Source organism: Argiope bruennichi, chromosome 8 (genome assembly GCF_947563725.1).
Source record: "Argiope bruennichi chromosome 8, qqArgBrue1.1, whole genome shotgun sequence".
NCBI classification, from domain to species: domain Eukaryota; kingdom Metazoa; phylum Arthropoda; class Arachnida; order Araneae; family Araneidae; genus Argiope; species Argiope bruennichi.
Genome location: NC_079158.1, coordinates 132,564,388 through 132,585,479, shown reverse-complemented (window position 1 = coordinate 132,585,479; position 21,092 = coordinate 132,564,388). Strand labels below are relative to the sequence as shown.

The 21,092-nt window shown below is 32.3% G+C and overlaps 1 protein-coding gene across 1 annotated transcript in view; it reads right to left on the bottom strand.

Moving 5' to 3' along the window:
- The window catches only part of LOC129980879 (tumor necrosis factor receptor superfamily member 16-like), a 64,133-nt gene that overhangs the window by 32,529 nt on the left and 10,512 nt on the right, over window positions 1–21,092 (bottom strand). Inside the window, exon 2 of the mRNA XM_056091329.1 lies at window positions 7,565–7,928. Within this exon, the coding sequence (XP_055947304.1) occupies window positions 7,565–7,928 (364 nt within the window). The remainder of the gene's footprint in view (window positions 1–7,564; window positions 7,929–21,092) is intronic.

Genomic DNA, 21,092 nt, shown 5'->3' with positions numbered 1-21,092 from the left:
ACGGAACGACGTAAGGCTTTTTTAACAGTATGGATTAGATGACTTTCAAAGTTTGAAATTTAAACTTATTTTTGCTGAGGAAACCATTAAGGGCAAGTTGCATAAAATATTTAACTAAAAGTTTTAACCACTACTAATCCATCGAATCAACTTGTCGCCATAGAAATAAAAGTCATTCTATGCTGTAAATATAAAATAAATACTTTATTTTTTTAATGCTATAAATGATTAAATTGATTCACTTTAATGGAAAATATTTAATATTCATTTTGTTGAACAAATTACTACATACTATGGTTAGGGTAATTTTTTTGGATAAATTCAATTCATCAGTTTCTTTTATGCCAAGACTGGCATTAAAATAGTATTAAAATATGAAAATCGAGATATCCTTAACTCGGAATATGCAATATTAAGACAGAGGCACACTCAGTTTTTATCATATTTTTTAACGAAACAAATAATATTCCGATAAAATTTTTTGGAACAATATATACAAAGTATCCGGAAACTTTAAAGTTAGGTATAGCATGAAGAAATGCGTTACTTTTATAATAGAACGTGGGGGAGGGGGGTCGGTCGGGAGGGAGTTTGTGAAGTAAATTGAAAAAAAAAAGATGCCCCAGATTTAATGTGCAACACATATTTCGTTGAATATGAATTTACAATATTCCAATGCTAACAAATATTAAAGAAGGCAAATCTGCAATACTTTTTTAAACTCTTTTATGCATTCTATCCGATGCATCCTTTTTTTACATAATTCACTGACAAAAAAAAAAAAAAAAAAAAAAAAAACGTGATACCACTTCCTTCTTTGCATTACTAACTTCATTATATTGCAGAAGTTTCTTATCAGTGATATACAGCAAATCTGTGAGGAGAACGTGAAAGCAATGTTGATAATGGCGGAAAACACAAAGCACGAAGAAGTAAAATTTAAGTAATAATAATAATAATTCCATAAAATTTCGTTTCCCCAAATTCATGTGAAAAGTGAAAGTTGTCCAAGTCTGTTGGTTAACAGTTAAAAAAGAATATCTAGAACTAAATGCTAAAACTATGAATTGTGCAACACTTTTTAAGAACTGTCGGTTTAGTAAATACAAATCGCAGCTTCAGTAAATAATTATCCCACTTGAACTTCATACAAATCTTTATTTGAACAAAATTTATCCAAAACTCATTTCCATGAAAGAAGTGCAAGGATAATATTAAAAATACTTTTTCTTTGAATTGCTATTTATTACGATGAGTAATCGATAACTTTCATCGTAAGTTAATTCTAGATGATTCGAATGCTCTCTTCATTGCTAGGATATGCAACAAGTACTATTATTCATAAAATATTTTTTTAAAAATAGAAGAAGCAATTTTTCAGCCGCAACCACTGGTCTAACAGTGACAATTTTTATCCCATACTACAGTTCATGATCTCTAGGTATGCCATCAATGGTCCAACATTTCCCTTGCCTTTTCAAGAGAAATTTTTCTCTATGGGGAAATGACAGAACAACCGAGCCGTTTTCCCAATGTCGCCAATTTTTTTCTCCATATAGGAGCTCATAACCTCTAAATGGACGCCTGCCTTTCACCTTCAATTGAAACATTACCAAATAAGGCCTTGACACAGTTTCCAGCTTCAATAATTGGTCTGATTGCGCCAATTTTATTTGCCATTATACAAACCAATCAGAATGTGCCAATGCCCTAATATAAATTAAATAGTACTTTTAGAGGAAAGGTTAAGATGTAGCTCAAAAATGTTGGTGATATTACTAAATTAAAGCTATTTATATAGTGGAGAACAATTAGCAGTCAAAAGAAGCTAATCTATCTATACTTATATAAAGCTCAATGTGTGTGTGTGTGTGTGTGTGTGTTGGAGCTCTACAGGCCAGACCGTTTGACCTACAGCTACCAAATTTGGTACATGTATACCTTGGAGGTCGGGAATATGCACCTGGAATCCCTTTTTTTGAATTTTTAATTAGAATTTTAATTATTAATTAAAAACTAACTTTCCCGCCAAAAATTCTTTTCATTTTCCCCACCGTAAAATGAGTAAGGCTTTCAGTCCCTATTCCCAATAATGAGGCTAGGGTTAACATTTTTCGGCCGATTATTTCAAACGATTCTGTTTATTTTCTTAATGTTGGATGCATTTAAAATTAAATATTGCTAATTAATCGATCTTTCAGATTCATTCTGAAGTACTTTTGAATTAAAATAAAACAGAATAAAGGAAATTAAAAATTTCTAATCCGCATAGCGTTACCCCAACTGGCGTAGAAAAAAATCACCTTTTGCGTTACGTAATTGGCATTGAAAATTCACGCATGCGCATTGTGTTCTGAATTCCGCATTGTGTTGACAATTATTATCAACAGATGCGGATTGGATTTAAATTATTTTTAAGTTCGTTGTATGCTTTTGTAATTAAAATGTATTTATGTTAGTTATATATTTTTTGTATATGCTTATAGTTTTAAGTATATCGTTTTTTAAGTAGTTTTTTTTTAACCTGTTTTCGACCGACTATTTTAAACGATTCTGTTTATTTTCTTAGTGTTTGATGCATTTAAAATTAAACATTGTTCATTAATCGATCTGCTCATGATGAATCTGAGAAAATTTTGTTGACAAATTCTTGAGATATTACATAAATTAAGATATATATTCTTCAGTGCCTATAAAGTTTAAACGCTCAGTGAATCTGCTTTCAGTAATCATATTATAAAAAAATTCTTTGTTTCAGTAAAAAGTATTATTATATTAATTGCAGATTAATATTTTCCACTTTAATTTAAAGCATAAATTTCACTGGATCTAACAGAAAATTAGAGAGATACGTGAAGGTCTTTATAATATTATGAGTGAATTATAAGGCTATCAAAATTTGAAGTTTTAAAATATTTTGATGAAGAAGCTATTAAAGTAGAAATTACATAAAATATTTAATTATTAAAATTTTGACGAAGCATTAAGTTTGGCGAACCGGCTGGTCGCCAAAGGCGGCTAGCAAATAATAAATATAAAAATTATCTTGTAAAAAAGTTTTTATCAATGCATTAAAAAAGAAAAAATTCTTATATGAAAATCTGTTGGTTAAAACAAAGTTGAAAAACATGTACTGCAGAAAAATATAGCATTAAAAAAAATAAATAAAAAAAATAAACTTCTCTTGCAGAAAGCAAAGAGCATAAAAAAATATAAAATATTCTTTATTTCACAACAAATATTCTTCCTAGACTTAATTGGAATTTCAATTGACTCGGAACAGTTCTGCCAGCATCTCATCCTTTTCAGATTTCCGGTTTAGTCAATATATTTCATAGTTCATTATTATACATATTATGGAATATAAAAATTAATATTTCTCAGACTGATTACTGGATAGCGCTACCTTTATGAAATAAATATTTAATTGAAGTAACAAATTAATAATAATAAAGAGTTTTAAAAGGATTAAGATATTATATTGCTTCGAGAAACACAAGTCCTCATTTTTTTTTTTTTTTCACAGAAGCTTCAGTTATAAAATAGCATCTTTGCAGCCATTAAACATTCCAGTCGAAATAAAGCTTTTAAAAATGAATTTGAATATAAAATAAAAAATAAATTCGGCAAATGTCATAGATTTAGTTTAATGCCTTTTCTTTAAGGTATTCTAAACTCTATAGTATTGTTTTTAAAAAAAATTTCCAGCAATGGGGTTATTAGGATGCGTGTGACATTAAGAGCATTGAAATTATTGATCATTAAAAGACCACAAGAACACACGCACACATGAGTATATTACAGCTCAAAATGTTTTTTTTTTCTGTACATACACTATGTACATATTTCAGTTCTACCCTTTTGCATTGCCTAAAGGTGACAGACGTAAGCATCTTCAAAGTGTTCTGTGTTGCTAAAATTGATTGCAGTCCTTCTTCGATAATTATATAACCCATTTGATTGTTTTGATTCCTCTGTTATCTAATTGGATGATACCTGTCTTTTCAGGAATGTATTGTTGCTGACTTAATTATGAATCCGTAGAATACTTGAGATGTTGCAGATTATGTGCAACTTTTATACGCAATCATTGTGCCTGCGAATGGTTTAATTTTAACTTGAAAGTTTCAGAAGCAAGCATGTTGATGGCTAAGAGGTTCACTGTGTTCTCATGGTTGACTAAATCTTTATAAAATGTACACACACCTCGAAATCATAGTTTTACATGCAGAGTTGTGTCAGCAACTTGAACATTTGTCAACTCTTTAATTTGGCTATTTCAATTAAATATCGTATCTCCATAATTTTCAGTGCCTTATTTTATTGAAATTTTCTATCAATATTTCTATTTTTTTATTCGTATTATCAAGAAAAAAAAGATTTCTAATAGTCAGATTACTTCAATGTAACAGAATCTCCTCTTTTAATTTTATTCTGTTCTGTTAGCATCAACTCTTTTCACCTTGCAATAGAAAGAAAAAATAATGCATTGTATGTGAATCATAATGATATACTCGCGAGCTTAACGAAACGCAACAACAACAATGCATTGTGTAATGTATTGCATAATTAAATCTTTTTACCATACCCAACTTTTCTTTACTAACCAATTCTTCGAAAAATAATAATACAAAAGCAGCTTAATTAGAAGTCGTAGAGGGAAAGGATTTCATTGTTCTGCAAAACACAGGTGCGATTGTCAGAAGATTGATGTGCCCGCGGGTAAAAACACTTGTCACTTTAGCTGTGGGCAGATCTTCAAAACGTTTTCTATTAACTGCGAGACTGTCTTCCCAACCTTTCCCTCATATTTCCAATCAAACACCTGCTGATGTGAAGTAACCAATGGGGGAAAAATACACTCCCATTATTACCACCTAGTTTCAAGAATGAGTAGCAAATAGGAATGAGTGGGTTTGTTTATGTTGCAATTTTTGGATGCTATTAGAAATTCACAGCATGTTTATCTTGCTTTGAGGAGCCTCTCTGTCAGAAGGTGCAAAAGCCCAAGGACAAAGCAAACGATCAGTAACGTGATCCGAAAGGTCAATTGAAAAATTATCTCACCTTCTAACTGCTTTCCTTACCTAATAAATTAAAGCATTCGATGGACGGCATATTCCCTGTGATGGAAAACAAATGTGATGAGGGCTGTTCTTGTATGCGGACGACGATGTAAAAACTGTGGAAAATTCATACATATATCATATTTTTGTAAAGAGTTGAATTTTACAAATACTTTGCGTGGAAAGAAAAGGAATCAAATCTGGTGTTTTGGAAATGACTGATTTTTTAAAAAGAAAAATTTCGAATTAATAAAAAACATTCCTATGAGACACTCCAAATGAGAAGCAACAAAACACTCAGTTTTTAGTTTAACTGAACTTAAAAACATGAGAAGTATTATGGAAGAAAAGTCTTTCAAAATGGCGCAAAGGTACTAAACATTCTTTAACAAAGAGAGGCAATTAATTAGGAAAAGAGATAAGTGATTGGATGAAAATTAATTAATATCTATTAAATATCTATTAGCGATCATTTAAAATTTTCTGAAGGTATTAAGGTTTTGATTTTTAAATTTTATGTCGCTAGAATTAACTCCCCCCTCCTCTTTTGTATAGAACATATTTTCAGAAAAAACTGGTTGCCTTCAAGCAAGGTCGGCCGATTGCACCTCTTCTGCTAAAATGATCTCTACTTTGGTTCAGTTCGGATAGGCAAGTGTTTTGTGCTTTGTTTTAGCAGAGAGTGTATAACTGAGGTACGCAAGTTATTGCTTTTTTAAAAAGACTTTCTCTTATACGAAGGTTTAGTATTGTTAATTGTAAAGAAACCTGATTAAAAGATAATGTCGATTTTTCTGTTTTAGACTTCTCAGCGTGTCAAGAAACATTTTTGGATTTATCCCAGTTTGTCTGTGAATTAATTGAAAAAGCTCTATAAATGTGATTGATAAGTAGTCCTATCTCCAAAATTATAAATATAGACTAAATTTTTGTTCCTATCATATAAAAGAAAAAATACACAAAGTTTTCCCTACACCAGGAAGCACAAAATGCTTACTAGAAAGTTGTAAGGTGAAAGTTTTTCATAACTCTAAATCCTTATATTCTTAGAAATTCAATTCCTATTCAAAATTATTTTCGCAACTGAACAAATATGTTCCCGTTTGCGTTTCAAATCCTCCCTGACGATGTTCGTGGCAAGAATGTGACACAAATATTTTGAAAGTATCTATTTCTTAGCCCCCCTGCTTTCGAGCGAGCTGCGGCAGCGAGTCGTTTTCCCGTCAAAAAGCGAGATTCCGCGTGGTTTTTTGAACTCAGGCTCCGAGGCACGGTTCGTTCACACAAATCATGTGCGAACGGAATATTAAGGAGTTGGGCTGCTCTGTGGGAACGCATCTGCATATTCGACAAAACAGGATGGAGAGAGACAATTAAAGGAACGTGCCACTTTATCCTTCAAGGTGTAACGGTTACGGTTAAGTAGATTGGAATCTCGACCCGACCATGCAGATCTCATCCATGGTATCTCCAATCGCTTGCTCGACGGCGCTGATTTTAGTAATAAAGATTCTTAATCCGGTTAAAACGAGTCACGTTAATTAAATACGTTGACGTTCGGAGGTACAAATTACTCTCATTTAAAAAGATGAGACGAATTTGAACATTTTAATGAAGACTATTCATTTTAATGTATACAAAAGAAGCTTCACAAATACCCAAAAACATGAAACAAAACAGGCGATATATATGTATTTTTATTTATAAACAGTAATTTATATATCGCAGCATTTTATATAGTTTTACCATCTAGTATAGATCAATTAATTGATTTTAATACTAATTTTTTTTTCATATCTATTCAATGATATATGCATATATAAGGCATCACACATTTAAAACAGACGACTTCCAGAGGCATATTCAATAGAATTCATTTAAAGAACAAAACCTAACTTCGATTCAGCGCAAAATTCCTGTAGCAAGTATATGGCTGTCACACAATACTTAAAAACGAAAGAAAAAAGAAAGGAAAAACTTTTGTGACAATTGTATGAATTTCACTACATTTGCATGTTCCTGTTCCTGTTTCTGTTTTGCAGAGTTCAATTTTTGATACATTTCAATAAAAAATGTTTTGCGAAATTTTACTTTTTGAATAAAGAAAAAAAAAGTTGTGAGACGAAGCTTATTAGGATATAAAGAATATTTTATTAGTTCGAAATTTTCTCAGAAACTTCCTATCTAACAATCGACAACTGCATACATCTAGATTAACAGATAGGACCTCATTTTCTGTATTTAGCTCTAAGCTTCAAATAAAAAATTCCATTGATATCAACTGAGTTGATTCTGGCAGAGCATTATCTCTATTAATGATACTCTCTATTCAAAACAGAAAAAGATATTTCAAATGAACTGGAATTTTTGCTTGAATTTTTCCATCGATAAATTCGAAGGCTTAAAAGAAATAATACTTTATCAGTGGACATTTGGCGCTTCCAAGAACGAAGCGAACTATTATATAATTACAGAGAAGCATTTATTACTGCACTGACCTTTTGGTTGGGATGACTGGTTGCGTACACTTTCGGTGATGTTTCCTGCACTGTCAAACAGAGGCTTCACACACCTCTCGTAAAAGTTTTCGTTGTGTGGACCCCTGTACGTGTGACAAGAATCGCACACAGTGTCTCTTTTGGCAGTGCACTTATGGGCCACGTAGAGGCCCGTACCGCACCTGGAGCACGGGTAGCAGGGCCTCCAGGAGGACTTGTGACTGGAATAATGGTCGGGAGCGCAAGCCCTGCACTCCGTGTCATGGAGATGGCTGCAGGGATGCTCCACTCCAAAGCCAGGTGGACACTTGTAGCAGTCTCTGTTCTGGCCGCGGTGATGGTACGGATGTTTCGCCATGGTAAACTGCAAATAATGTTAGAGCGAATTATTACTTAGTACTGTGATTTAAAAGAATTTTTATGTATTAACCACTTAACCGTTTTATTTTCTTTACTATCCAATAAGATTTCACCTTCCATTTTGGAAATATTTTCTTATCTTGATTCAAATAGAAATCCATTGAATACTTATCTACGAATTCGAAGTAATAATCGTTATGAGTGGTTTATTTTTTGTTTACAACTATCAAAATTCGATAAATCGATGCGCGTATGGCATTCGGCAAAACAGCTAAGCGGTTAAAATATTTAATTTTTATTTGAGTCGGTTTGTAGGACATCTATTAGGGAAAAGAAATATATTTTTTAAAGACAATTTTATTTTTGTTGAGTATTTGGAACTAAACACACACAGACACACACATAAACACACACCAATAATCACAATTGTGAGCTAACTATATTTGTTCACTTATTAATTTTTCGATTATGAATATATATATATATATATATACACACACACACACACACAAGTAAGTTTTCTCTCATAGAGTGGATTTTTTTTTTCTTTTATCTATTTTCAAATATGTAATGAAATCCAACTTTAAAAGAGCTAAAAGATAAAGCACTTGGTTTAAGGGAAATATTATCGGGAGGAAAAAAGGCCATTTTAATCTAGTCGAAAAATGATGAAAGTATGGAAGAAGACCATCATATGGAAGTCCATTCTAGAATAAACGGATCTAACTAGAAATTCATTCAGAAGACATTTTTTTTTCTCTGCTTTTCAGATTAGAAAATTTGATTCAATCATCACCTGTCATAATTCTGCGAATGTCGGACTGATTCTAAGAATGTATCATTCTTTGGGCAATTACAGAAAGTGAAAACATGAATTTCTGTTAAAATGTTTTGAAATTATAAACGGCATCTCTTGCTGCATGATTCTTCGGAACTAAGCATTTAATGAACTGAATTGTTATTTTCTAAATATGTTAAGTATCAACAAATATATTTGTAGCTTTTCCAGGAATAGAAGAATGAAAAATAGTAAAAAGATAGGTGATAATTAAAATACCGGCTAAAATCCAATCAGCAAATATCTACGATTGTACCCAATTATTTCAGGTGATTCTTGAGATATTATTTATTTCACGTGCCTTAAAAAAAAAAAAAATGTTGTTGCTGAAGCCGTTGAAATAGAAACGTCAATCTCACTCGATGGCGGATTAAATGATATTTAAGTAAGTCACACGACAGAAGGCCACAGAGGAGACAGCAAGAAAAAAAGAAGATAAAAAAGTAAAGGAAGAAGGGGAAAAAAAGAAGAAGAAAAAACGGCCAGTGTTCGATGGGGCGTGAAATCGTGGGTCGGGCTTCTTCAAATGCTATAAGCAGTATCTAGGTGAATAGGTTTTTCCGGATTTAGTTAAGCTACGGTCTGCCGAGACCGCTCCTCTCTTAAAAGAAATAAAAGAAAAAGAAATGAACTAGGAAACAAAAGAAACTTTATATTTTTCATTTACTTATTTCCATCTTCACTTCCCATAAATGTTGCTCCTAGCGTCTAACAAATAATAATAATACTATTAAACCACCCTTCTTTTTCCCTCGATCTATCAATTGACATTAAAATATTTCGTTTTGGAGTATTATTTAATTGCTAGTTTGAGAGTTGAAAATAAATCATGGTAACAATTTTCTTCCAAAGATTTAAGGTCGCGGCTGGTAGAACACAGTCATCATCCTTCTCTTGCAACTTTTATTAATGACTTGTCTTACGGCGGCTCTCAATGAGTTTGGATATTTAAATTATTAAATCATCGAAATATGCCCTGCGATTCTAATTTCATAATAATCAAAGTATAAAATATAATCTAGAGCAGGTGGATATGAGGTGTGTAGCAGATGTAATTCTAATTAAACAGGCCAAACTAGCAACTAGTTATTCCAGTGAGAAGAAACAGGTGAATGCTTCACTCTGGGTCATTTATCACTATATTTTTTAAAGATTCGTTTCATGCAATGTTAAAGCATTATAAATCGATTAATTTAAGTGGCGTATTAAAGATTTTTTCCTTTATAATCTTTTATGCACAGAATTTTGTGACTGCATAGTTCATGAATTTTTCAGAAAATTATTATTGTACAAACGAAAGGAAATGTTTTCAGGTAGTTAATTCAGCAGTTAAGTAACTATTTTACAAATCATGGGTAGCAATAGGAATTAGAATTTACGGAAACAATGGAAACTTAAGATAGCAATGGAAACTTCAGTTTATATTAATATTTACTTTTGGATAGATGTTGGGCAAAGAAAAAACCTTTTTTGTTTTTTAACCTTTTTTGTTTTTTATTAATAAGATACACAATTTATGATGAAGGTTTAAATTAAAAGTATTGAAAAATATGAAGTTAAACAATAATAATATTTTTTAATTCATTAAAAATTCTTGAATTGCCTTGAATGAAAATCGTTGAATTTATATTTAAAAGATGAGCAAATCTATTTGACAGAAGATTGAGAACATGAAAAATGAATATAAACTAAAATTTCTAGCTGAAAAATTAGAATTCACCTGAAAATCGAAGGCCGACTTTCAGGTGAATATAATATTAATATTAACGTAATAACGGGCGCTAAGAGTGCATTTGATATTAGATTCGAGTTATAAAATTGGTTCAATAATTTATGAATTCACATGTTTAACTTTTAAGAAATCAAATCGATCAAGGATACTAAGGGTGCAAAGCTTACTGGGACCTTGAATTCAGTAAACAACCAAATTTTCATCAAAAATACTAAATTTCTGGTATCTAGCGAGCAAGCAAAGGAAAAAGAAGTGTTTAATTATTACATAGAATTTTGGTTGTTTTGTTCTGGTGTTGAATACAAATACAAATATCTAAAAATTATCATGAGAAATGCATCGTTTATTTTGCCGAAAGGAAGCTGTTTTTCAAGAAAGCTTTGAATCCCCCAAGTTGGCTCATTTTAATTATAACGTGTTAAGTGCGACGGAACAACAGTTGGTGACATTTTTTTTTTTTTGCTCATTTCCGCTCTGCCCTGCCGAGCCTTTCGCCCTGTCGAATCTGCGTTCTCTCGAACAAATTATCAGACGCAATTCGGAGGCAATGATAAACTATAAGGATTCGTTACACGTGAAGAAACTGTGGTTCTAATACATGCTGGCAATATATGTAGCTTCATAACTGCCTGAAAAATTTGATTCGGTGCTAATGTTTTGAATTTGAGTACACTCATATCATGAGTATAGTTTCAAGTTATTTATCTATTTTCAGACATATTTATTAATGCCCACCTGGTATATTAGAAGATCTGATTAACAAAGATTTCTACAGGATAACTCACCACAGCTGGTTTATCATACGAAAAGTCATAATAAAAGGCAGGTGAAAGAATTCCTCGCCATACAAGTAAAAGAAAGAATCTCACCCTATCTTCATTACGTAAATATAAACCATCTGTTTGTATCTATGTACGATCAAATTCATGAAATGTTTTTTTTTTATCGTTTAGAATGAATGCTGTATATTTTAATTTTTTCCTATTACACAAAAAAAATATTATATCAAATCTCGTTAAATTTATTAAATCGTAGAAAAACTGATTAAAATTTAAAGCATTGCATCACATATATAAATATTTGTTAAAATATTACAGGAAAAGGAAAGCTTTTACTCCACAATATTAATTTATAATAATTTGATTTGAGTGTTCCGCACTTTCATTTTTGCAATTCCCCTGTGCTATGAGAAATACAGTCGCAATGTGCATAAGCTGATTCTGTGTGACAGGGAGGCAATGTGACCAGCGAGTTTAATGTGAAATCGTCATTACTGTTTCGCTCCTGATTTTCACTTTTCACATTGTACGTTACTCTTCTTTCCACTTCGGTGCGCATAATATCATCTATTACCCATGCAGTAATAATAATAATGAAACAATTTCAAAAAAAAAAACAAAAAAAAAAAACAATAGAAACATTGAAAAAGGACCCCAAGTAGCAACGCTAAGAAGCGAAGGCATTCATGCACCGAGTTCTTGTAGAATCGCATTTGCATATTCTGTCGTGACGGGATGTTTTTATGCGCGAGGAAAGGACAACAGTGTAATACATTTCTGGAAGTAGCTCCCAATAAACACAGGCCCGCAATATTTATGCGTGCGTGATTCTCGTCAACGGGCCGTTAGGTTTTCACCGGATCAATTTTCCTTGCAACGACTGCATAATCGTGTAAAGTTATGTCTCTTCTTGATCAATCCTTTGTCTTCGGGCCTCCTGCGGCCGGGTCTGGCCGCTTGTGTGGACGAAGGTCACTCGGCAGCACGATACTTATTGAAAGCGAAGGTCAAGGCAAATATCTTAATGGCTAATGAAGGAATGGTGATTAGGGTCCCTAATAGCAGGATTAAGTGTTTCGATATTTTATTAAGGAGAGACTGACAAAGTGGGTAAGTGACGTATCCATTTTGCAAAGTTAATCTTCATTCTACATTATTATTATGTTTAATAGCATGTTTATTTAAGACGGTGAACGTTAACTCGCATTGTTGGAAATATTTCAAAACGATTATTTTAAATCATCCCTGATGAATGGAAAGAAGAAAGAGCGTTATCTTGGTGAAGGACAATTGGGAAACAAAATGTAATTTAAATCCTCGTTGCCAGCTGCGAAATACACCTATTAATCGAAGAGGTAGAAAAATACTGAAACAAATTATCTCCATTTCATCATTTGCCGGTGCCCAGAAAGGGCTTGATTTCAGCCTTATGTGCGTAATTTTAGGTGGTGAAATGAAATAAATTTCATTGCATTCTGCAGCAAAAAGACAAGGTAAGATCCTCAAATTTTGTCAGACACCTAAACTATTAGAACTTATTATGTCCTATTAAAAAGAACGACATGTTAAGTTTTTAAGATTAGTTTTTCCATATATTCAATCCCCCTTCTCCTGTAAAATAGTCAAAGTATTATTTTATTTCACTACATAAATCTTCCAGAAAGAAAGGAAAACTGACTGCAAAATGAAATGAAAAGAATATTATCCATTGAACTAAGTTTCGGAATTTTGCTGCACTAGGTGTGACATAAATTTAAAAATTTTGTTTATCTTTTTAGCTGTCGATTCACTTTTTACATGTATGTACTAAATCCAGATTAGAAGCCACACGGTCGAAACGAACAGTTTAATGATATATTGAATACTGAAAAAGCTATTGGATGTTTCAATTTTTTAATTGTGGCTAAATTTTATTTATTTTGGTCACGTGAAGACAAATCTCTGCAACACTGATTCAGTATCAAAGATTTCAGCAAACAAGCTAACTATATTTTATATTTAAATCAAAGCCTGATTAGAAATTTACCAGTTGAACTTAGCCAATTCGAATATTTTGAATTCTTCACTGATTCAATTTTTTTTTCTCTAGCATCCTGAATTTCACATTAGCATAGCGTTAAAATATCATTAAACGTTAAAATGAATATTGTTAAACGTTTAGTATTAAATATTTAACGTTAAAACGATAAATAATTTAAACTTATTAATTAATTTTAAATCAAGACAAAAAAATTGTTTGCTTTTCTGTATTGTTTTCATAAATTAAATACGCTCGTACCTCCGACCTCCAGCGGTCGCAAGTAAATGATGTTTTCAAAAACCTCTATTCGCTACTACAAATTGCTTTCAATCAAGAAGCAATAAAAAACTTTGCACTTTTTTTAAAGTACTTTCCTTACATTTGATAGAAATATTTTTTCTTGATGTGCAGTGATCACTTTCAATATTCTATATGTTGTTTGTTAATTAAAATTATTTATTAATTGAACATATTGTTTTAAAATTATTTCACTACATGTCTTTCCTTAAATTAAAATTTTTTATGTATTTATTAAAACCGTTGAATAGTAAATATGGATCTTTATCAAAAACGTTTAGCTTGGAAATCTCTGCATTCTTTTGCTACACTTATTTTGGATAAAAGTAATTTTTGTGGACCCATGATCTTCGAATTGGCCACGTTCCACAGAAGTAAAGCCTGTAAGAGAAGTTAACGAGAAGTCCAGCCATTTAGCAGTATCCCCACACGTGTGCGAGTCAAAAGAGAGCGGTGCGTGACCGAGAAGGAGCCACATTCGTGCGCGTCAAGCGGCATCCGTGAGAGTGGGTAAAAGAGAAGACGTTGTAGGCAAGTCCTCGGTCTCTGAACGCGCAAGCAACGGCCGAGATGGAAATCGGAAGCAGCCAGTGCATTCGTTCGCTGTTGGCGAGTTCAGCCAACTCGCAATCGCGCATATTAACTTATCTGAATGCGAATTATCTTTCTTTGCATCTCAACAAGGTGTAATTAGCTCCCTTGCCAGTCTTTTGCAGTATGCATCCCGGCATTGGGTTACTCCTATGAATTTTGGATTGGTGGTACAGATGAGGGCTTTTATCAGCATGTGACGAGATGCTCACTACATGAATGCTCGTAGAATGCTCTTAGATCAGTCACATGAACACTACTAAAACGGACAGTTTAAAAACCTAGTCATCCGGGGAAGCTTTAACATAACGATAATAATGACATCTTTCACTTTTCTCATTTATTTTTCTTTTCATCCTCGTTTAAATAGTAGAAACACGCACTCTCGTTAGGAATAACAAATCATCCCCTCCTTCTAAAATATGAGATCACAAAACATTGCTATAAATTGTTCCGCTCGAGATGACCTCAGTTGGGTAGAAAATGCAATCGAGAGGAATTATCTTCAGTAAAGACAATTTTGAATGACCAGTTAAAAAATATTGTTGTAGGATCTTTTGGAAAATAAGCTTGTTTCCACAGTATTTTTAACACTTCAAATCTTAGAGGAACAATTGGAGCGTACATTCTCAGGAAATTAATTGAAATTGAGAGTGAAATAAACTTCTGTTGAAAATTTTTTGTCAGAATGCAGAAACTACTGATGGAAACAAGCTTTTAACGAGACACGCAACACTAATGATAATGCATCTCTAGTTTTACTGCAACATATTAATTGTAGCTCCTTTTTCTGTAGTCCGAGTACAAAGCGATTAATAACTATCTGCAGAAAAGCTGCAAAAAAGGTCTTTAATCTATCTTTCAATAACTCGAAGGACTAAAGAAATAAAACATCTTTTTTAAGAATAATATTAATTAACTTATTATCGTGTAATTCTGTACCACTTTGAATTAGCCTTCTGAAAATTACTTAAGAATTGCATTTTAAATTCACTCTTCGTTTAGGGTTTTTTTTTTTTTTCTTCTTTTTTTTTTGTAAGATGTATAGAATTATCTGTTCTTTAATGACAGAAGAATTATTCTAAAATAAATGTTATAAGTTTACAAAAATAGTTTCATTCAGCTAAGAAGATCTTTAAGAAATCACATTAGAAATAAATTCACGAGGCAGATGAACTGAAAAGAATTCTAAGAAAACCGAAATGTCAATTCCGCCGTCATTCATTTGAAATTTGAAGTCCATGACTTCTTTGATGTCAATCTCATTTCCGACCTTCCAGCGCCCATTAGGATATTATTTTATAAATAATACAGCTTAAGTGCACTATTTTATCACACTTCAGAAATCCCCGAATTTTACGACTCGGGCAAAGAAAGGCTGCATGAAAGGCACTTAAAGAGCAGTCTTCTAGAAGAGAGTAGAGCCGTAAAGCAATCCTCAAGAAAGGCGATGGTGAAAAGTAGTGATAAGTCAAAGAAGCTCCGAATTATTGGCCTATTCCTTACCTGCAGCTCTCCTGGTGAGTTACAAGTGCTTAGGCAATAATCGCCATTCACAAAGGGATATCCGTGGAATTGTATGTAGGTGGTCACAGCCACTGGCACAATAGCGGATAAGAAATGCATATAGAAAAATAGTTGATTGGCAGCTAGGATCTCATTGGTCGGATCGGTAATTGGTGTTACGACTAGGATCAAAAGACCTTCGAGGCTGTCAGTAATGATGAACTGGTGCAGAACGAATCGTATGGTCTGCCACGGGGAGGCGTTGGAACCATGTTCAAGCTAGTTGGGAATGACTATATATCCTAAAAGATGTTCTGAAACTATCTTAAAGAAAGTTAAAGTGGATTATAGAAAGAAATATTTTACATTACAAAAAGAAGTTGCTTTAAAGTACATCATTAAATGAATTGAATTATTAAAATGAATTAATTAGTAAATGTATATTAATTCGTTTTATAACTGTTTCTTTAGGACATAGTTATATTAAAATTTTGTTTGAAGAAAATGGCAATTTGTAGGAACTATCCCTTTCTACAAGCGTAGAAAGTTACAGCGAATGGAGCGGCCTCAAACTGATCATTTGAAATATATAGCCATCAGCTATTTTGAACAATCAATATCTATAAAAGATACACAGGCTAAATTTTAAATGCATAGGAAAATGAATCCACCACTGTCTTTCCATAATTTAGTTAAATTTTTTTCTTTAAATTTATTATCATGCAAAAATATAATATTCTTGTATTATTTATTTATTCTTTCTTATTTTATTAGTTATTTTACTAAAAGTAGAATTTCCAAATTTTTTCGTTTCACAAAAGCTGTTTCCTAAACAATGGGAATTCAAATTTTAAATAATATTCTTCGCAAGTTTCTTTTCATTTAAATCATTAGCCATGTATATTTATCCTAAAAAATGCTCAGGACTTTAAATTTAACATTCCAAGCCCTAAAGGGCTTAGGGTGTTAAATTTAGCTTTCAAAGAGAATTTATTCCAAAAATGTATGCCTAATGAACTTTTCTCTTTAAATATTCTTAATTTGAAACACAATTTTTTTTATAAGTTTGTTGTAATACAAGATTTATATCAAGCAATTACAATTAAGTCACATCCTAAAAACAATCACACTGAAGGCATATTTACGAGCTGTAATTTTTTTAAATGGGCAAATACTTAATTAGGACTTTTTAAATTGTGTTTGCTCCTACATATTTTTTGATATTGATATTAATGATAGACCAAATATTTAGTAAAATGACTATTTGTTAAGTTTTAGCTATATTTCAAAGATTAAAAAAAAAAAATGCATGGACCCTTTTCTCAGTGTCTCAAACACTTACGTGTATTTACATTCAATAGCACTTTCCTATCCCCTCATATTTCGATCATCAGAAAGGAAAACAATTCATTCAGGCTGTTCGAGGCAAGAGTTACGGCCGTTTTGAAGAGCGATACTTTTAAAGTGCATCCATATGGATGGGGCAGTGCATTTCGAAACCTTCTTTGCATACAATTCGCACATTTCCTCACCAGCGCTATGCAAAAGCGTTTTTCATCGAGTTTCTCAAGACAATGAAACGGTTGTTCTCTCACATTCAAACTCGTGTACCTCCCCCCATAAATCTCAAGAGCTGAGCCAAGCACTTCTCCAAATAATACCACCGAGAGCTATCAAATTGTCGCACGGTGGAATAATGTACCCTTGCTGCTCCGAGTCGTATGCGCTAGTGTATGTGTAAGCGCCCGAAAATGGGTGTACACAGCGCAGTGACGATGTGGCGCAATTTTTTTTTTCTTTTTTCTTTTTTAGGGTTTCTTTTATCCATTCTTTGGGTGTCTCGTAAACCATCTTCTGTTCGCCGCCTCAAAAGTTGGATGGGGAGTATTGATGAAATATCTTCTGCCTGTAACCGGCGGAGTGTGACGCTTTATGGCTGTCTTTTGTGGACGGCGATGGGTTTCGTGGAAAGCACGTGTTTCTGGAATTGCTTGGGCACTCTTTGAAAGGTTTTTGTTTTATTTTCGAATTAGGAATATTTCTTTGGGAGCCGAACATTTTTAGTTTTTATAAAGGAGGAACTTTTCAAAAATTATTTTAATTTTCGATGACATTGATTCAAACATTTTCATTTAAAATTCTTTATTATTGTAAATAACAAATGCATACATTTTCTGCTCATTTGGCTGTGATTATCGTAGTTGCTTACGATACCATGTCTACGGGTAGAGAAATTCTGAAAATAATTAAGTTTAGAAACCAAAATGTTGAATTTTTAGAAGTTGAATCCTTACATAAATATCAAAAATAAATAAATAAAAAAAGAAAGGTTGACTTCGAATTTTTGATTAATAACGAGTCAGAAAAATGTTATCCTACTTTTGTGTAAGATTATTACAAAACTTAACTCAGCGCTGTTTTTGACCAATAGAATATAATTGAAAAGTTCTTTGCGCATATGTCAGACTCAAAACAGCAAAGAAGTCTTATTTTCAACAGATCATGGGATCGCAAATGAAAAGTGCAATTATAGAGGGTTTGTTGCCTGCAAAATGAGTTTAAAAAATGATACATCTACAGATAAATTAAAGGTAAGGTGAAGTAGGCAAGCACCAGAGGCCCTAAGTTGATACCGGCTCCAAAATAGAAAAATTCCTAGAATTTATTTTATTTTATTAAACACACCTTAACATATTTCCACATTTGATGTTAAATTCTCTTTTCGAGATTTATTTTGAGAATTTGAATTCCGTTAAACCTGCGTACCACGCTTTATTTAATGCATTATAAAAAAATTTTTTTCCTTTATTTCTCGAATCACAGTGAACACTATAGCCCTCACTATGATGATCACCCTTTATGTTGAAAAAATGAGATTTTCTGTATGCTAGACTTACCTTTTTAATTTGTTTGAAGACTTCTTCCCCACTCTGAATAACTAGCCCCCACCCCCACCCCCGCCCCGCCCTGAAACTCAGGCGACGATAAATTTACGAGTCTTGATGAAGCCTAGTACAATCCCTAAACATAATTCGTATCAGGATCAGAACGCTGCCAATCGTGAAAACTACTTTTAAAAGATTTCCCTCATTTGAATGTGCAGACTGCAACATTAAATGCTTTTGTTAAAAATGAAGTAATATTTTATCGAAGAAAACAGCATCAGAGTTAAGGCATTCAATTCCTACCAAAATATCAATCAGAGTTCATACAATTTTCTGAGAGCAAGTTGATTGCATAGCGCTCTATTATCCTCTCCCCTTTTCCGAGCTGCATATCGTTCCCTCGCTAGGAAAAATGCGAGAACATGTCGAAGTAAGCCTGCAACACTCACCAAAATAATGACTAAATATTTCGAAGTCAGTGAGTTGGGAGGAGCTCTCATCTTATCGCTGCCAGATGTTAAGTCAAGAATCGATCAAAGGTTCGTTGATAAGACTCAGCCACATATACACACCTGGCGAAATTGCTTCGCCTTGCGAGAAATGTAAGTATCTAATCTGTTTGATATCAGAATAGGAACGAAAAAAAGCAATTAAAAAAATCGAACACAGTTTTGAAATGTTTTAGAATAAATTTCTTCCACAAATCATCACTACATCATTGGTTAGAAAATGAGTCCTCACATCTTGAGTGAGTCCTACTCTTCACTCCCATTTTTCCCATATATACACAATAATATGGAAATAATTCGAATATGATGAAACTGTGCAAAAATTCCATTTTTCGCAAAATACGAAAACCAGCTCTACAAATGAGTTCAACAATAAATGACATATTTAAACTATTTTGTAAAAATTTCCTAATATTTAATAATTACAACAAAAAATACATAATCAATAAACAGGCAATAATAATAATAATTTTCAAAATAATTTGAATAAAAACGTACGAAATTTTAATAAGCTAACATTATACAATATTCTGAATGCAGCATTTGCACGTGAAGACTTTAAAGTAAACAATAACAGTAGCATTCAGCATTAAAAAATTTTTTCGAAAAAAAAAAATGAAAAATATTTTATTGTTTTTGTTTTTGAATATGAACAAAGGATTTCTTAAATCAAACAGATATGGAAGATATAGAAAAATTTAACTGACAGAAATAATTGCAAAAAAAAAGTTAGTTTTAATTTCGAATAAATTTAAAAAAATTCGAAGTATTTATACAAGAGATCGACATAGACATAGAATCTACCTGAGATCGATCGGCTATTTTAAAATCAAGAAATTCAAGGCATTCAATTGATAAATGTTCAAATATTTTCAGTTTAAAAAATGGAATTTTCCGACTATTCCAAAGCAAATTCTGTTTTCTTTTTAAGTTTAAATTTAAATGGTTAGAAACATAATTAAAATCAAGAACGCGCTTAAATTGAATTTATAGCATTTTATGTGTTTGTCTTATTAACAGTTGTTTCGAACCAGAATGTCGCTGTCCCTTAAAAAAGATTAGGATTCAAAGAATGGAGTTGTCATTCCTGAACCATGAATATATTTGTTAAGTGCTATTCATGACCAAGTATCTACAGATATTTTGCAAAATTTATTTGAAACATTGAACACTGAAAAAACTACAGCAAAGACTTTTATAGATTTTTGTTTTCGAGCACACAATCACTTATTGAAGGTCTTCACAAGGAGAAGGAACCGGTTGAAAAATTGAGTTCAGGACGAAATTTAATATGCCTTCAGAATGTTCATTCATTAAAGTACTAAAACGCAATAGCCAGCTAATTGTGAGAAAACAGTCCTCAAACTTTTAGCATTGTTTGTATATTAATAATGTATCGTCCCTGCTGAGCGTTCGGACAGCATCGTCAATAAGGAGCTGGGTTAGTATTCACGAGACCTAAGTTCGTTCCTGAGCTGTGTTTTATTTTAAATCTTTGACAAAAGCAAAATTTTTTGTTTTCTTTTTTCATTTGTTTCCTTTCACATATTGAAGAAATATTACTGATTATACTTTAAGGATTGAATGGAATATTCTAAAGGCATACTACCATTACACTAAATCTTATTCCGAGCTCAATTTTCCAACCCTTCCTCTTGTTTTCGCAATTATCACAGTACTTCACAATTATTGAAAATTACTAACAAATTTGTGATTATATTATTCAAGAAAATATGTTTCCTATCGATTAAGAGAACTTTTCAGTCCTTCCTTATTTTAATCAAACCATAAGAAAGTTCGTACACTCCAAAATGACGAAAATCTTCTTTCTTTGAATTATAAGCTCTTTTATAATGCAAAGAAAACTTGCTTTGGATTATTTCTTATTCACACTGCTAAGTTTGTTTCAGTCATATTGACGTCTCCTTTTGAAGCAATCTGAAGGCGTTACTATTTTCAGTCATGACTACATGAGGCCGATTCGAACTGGATAAAGAAGGCTTCAAGTTCT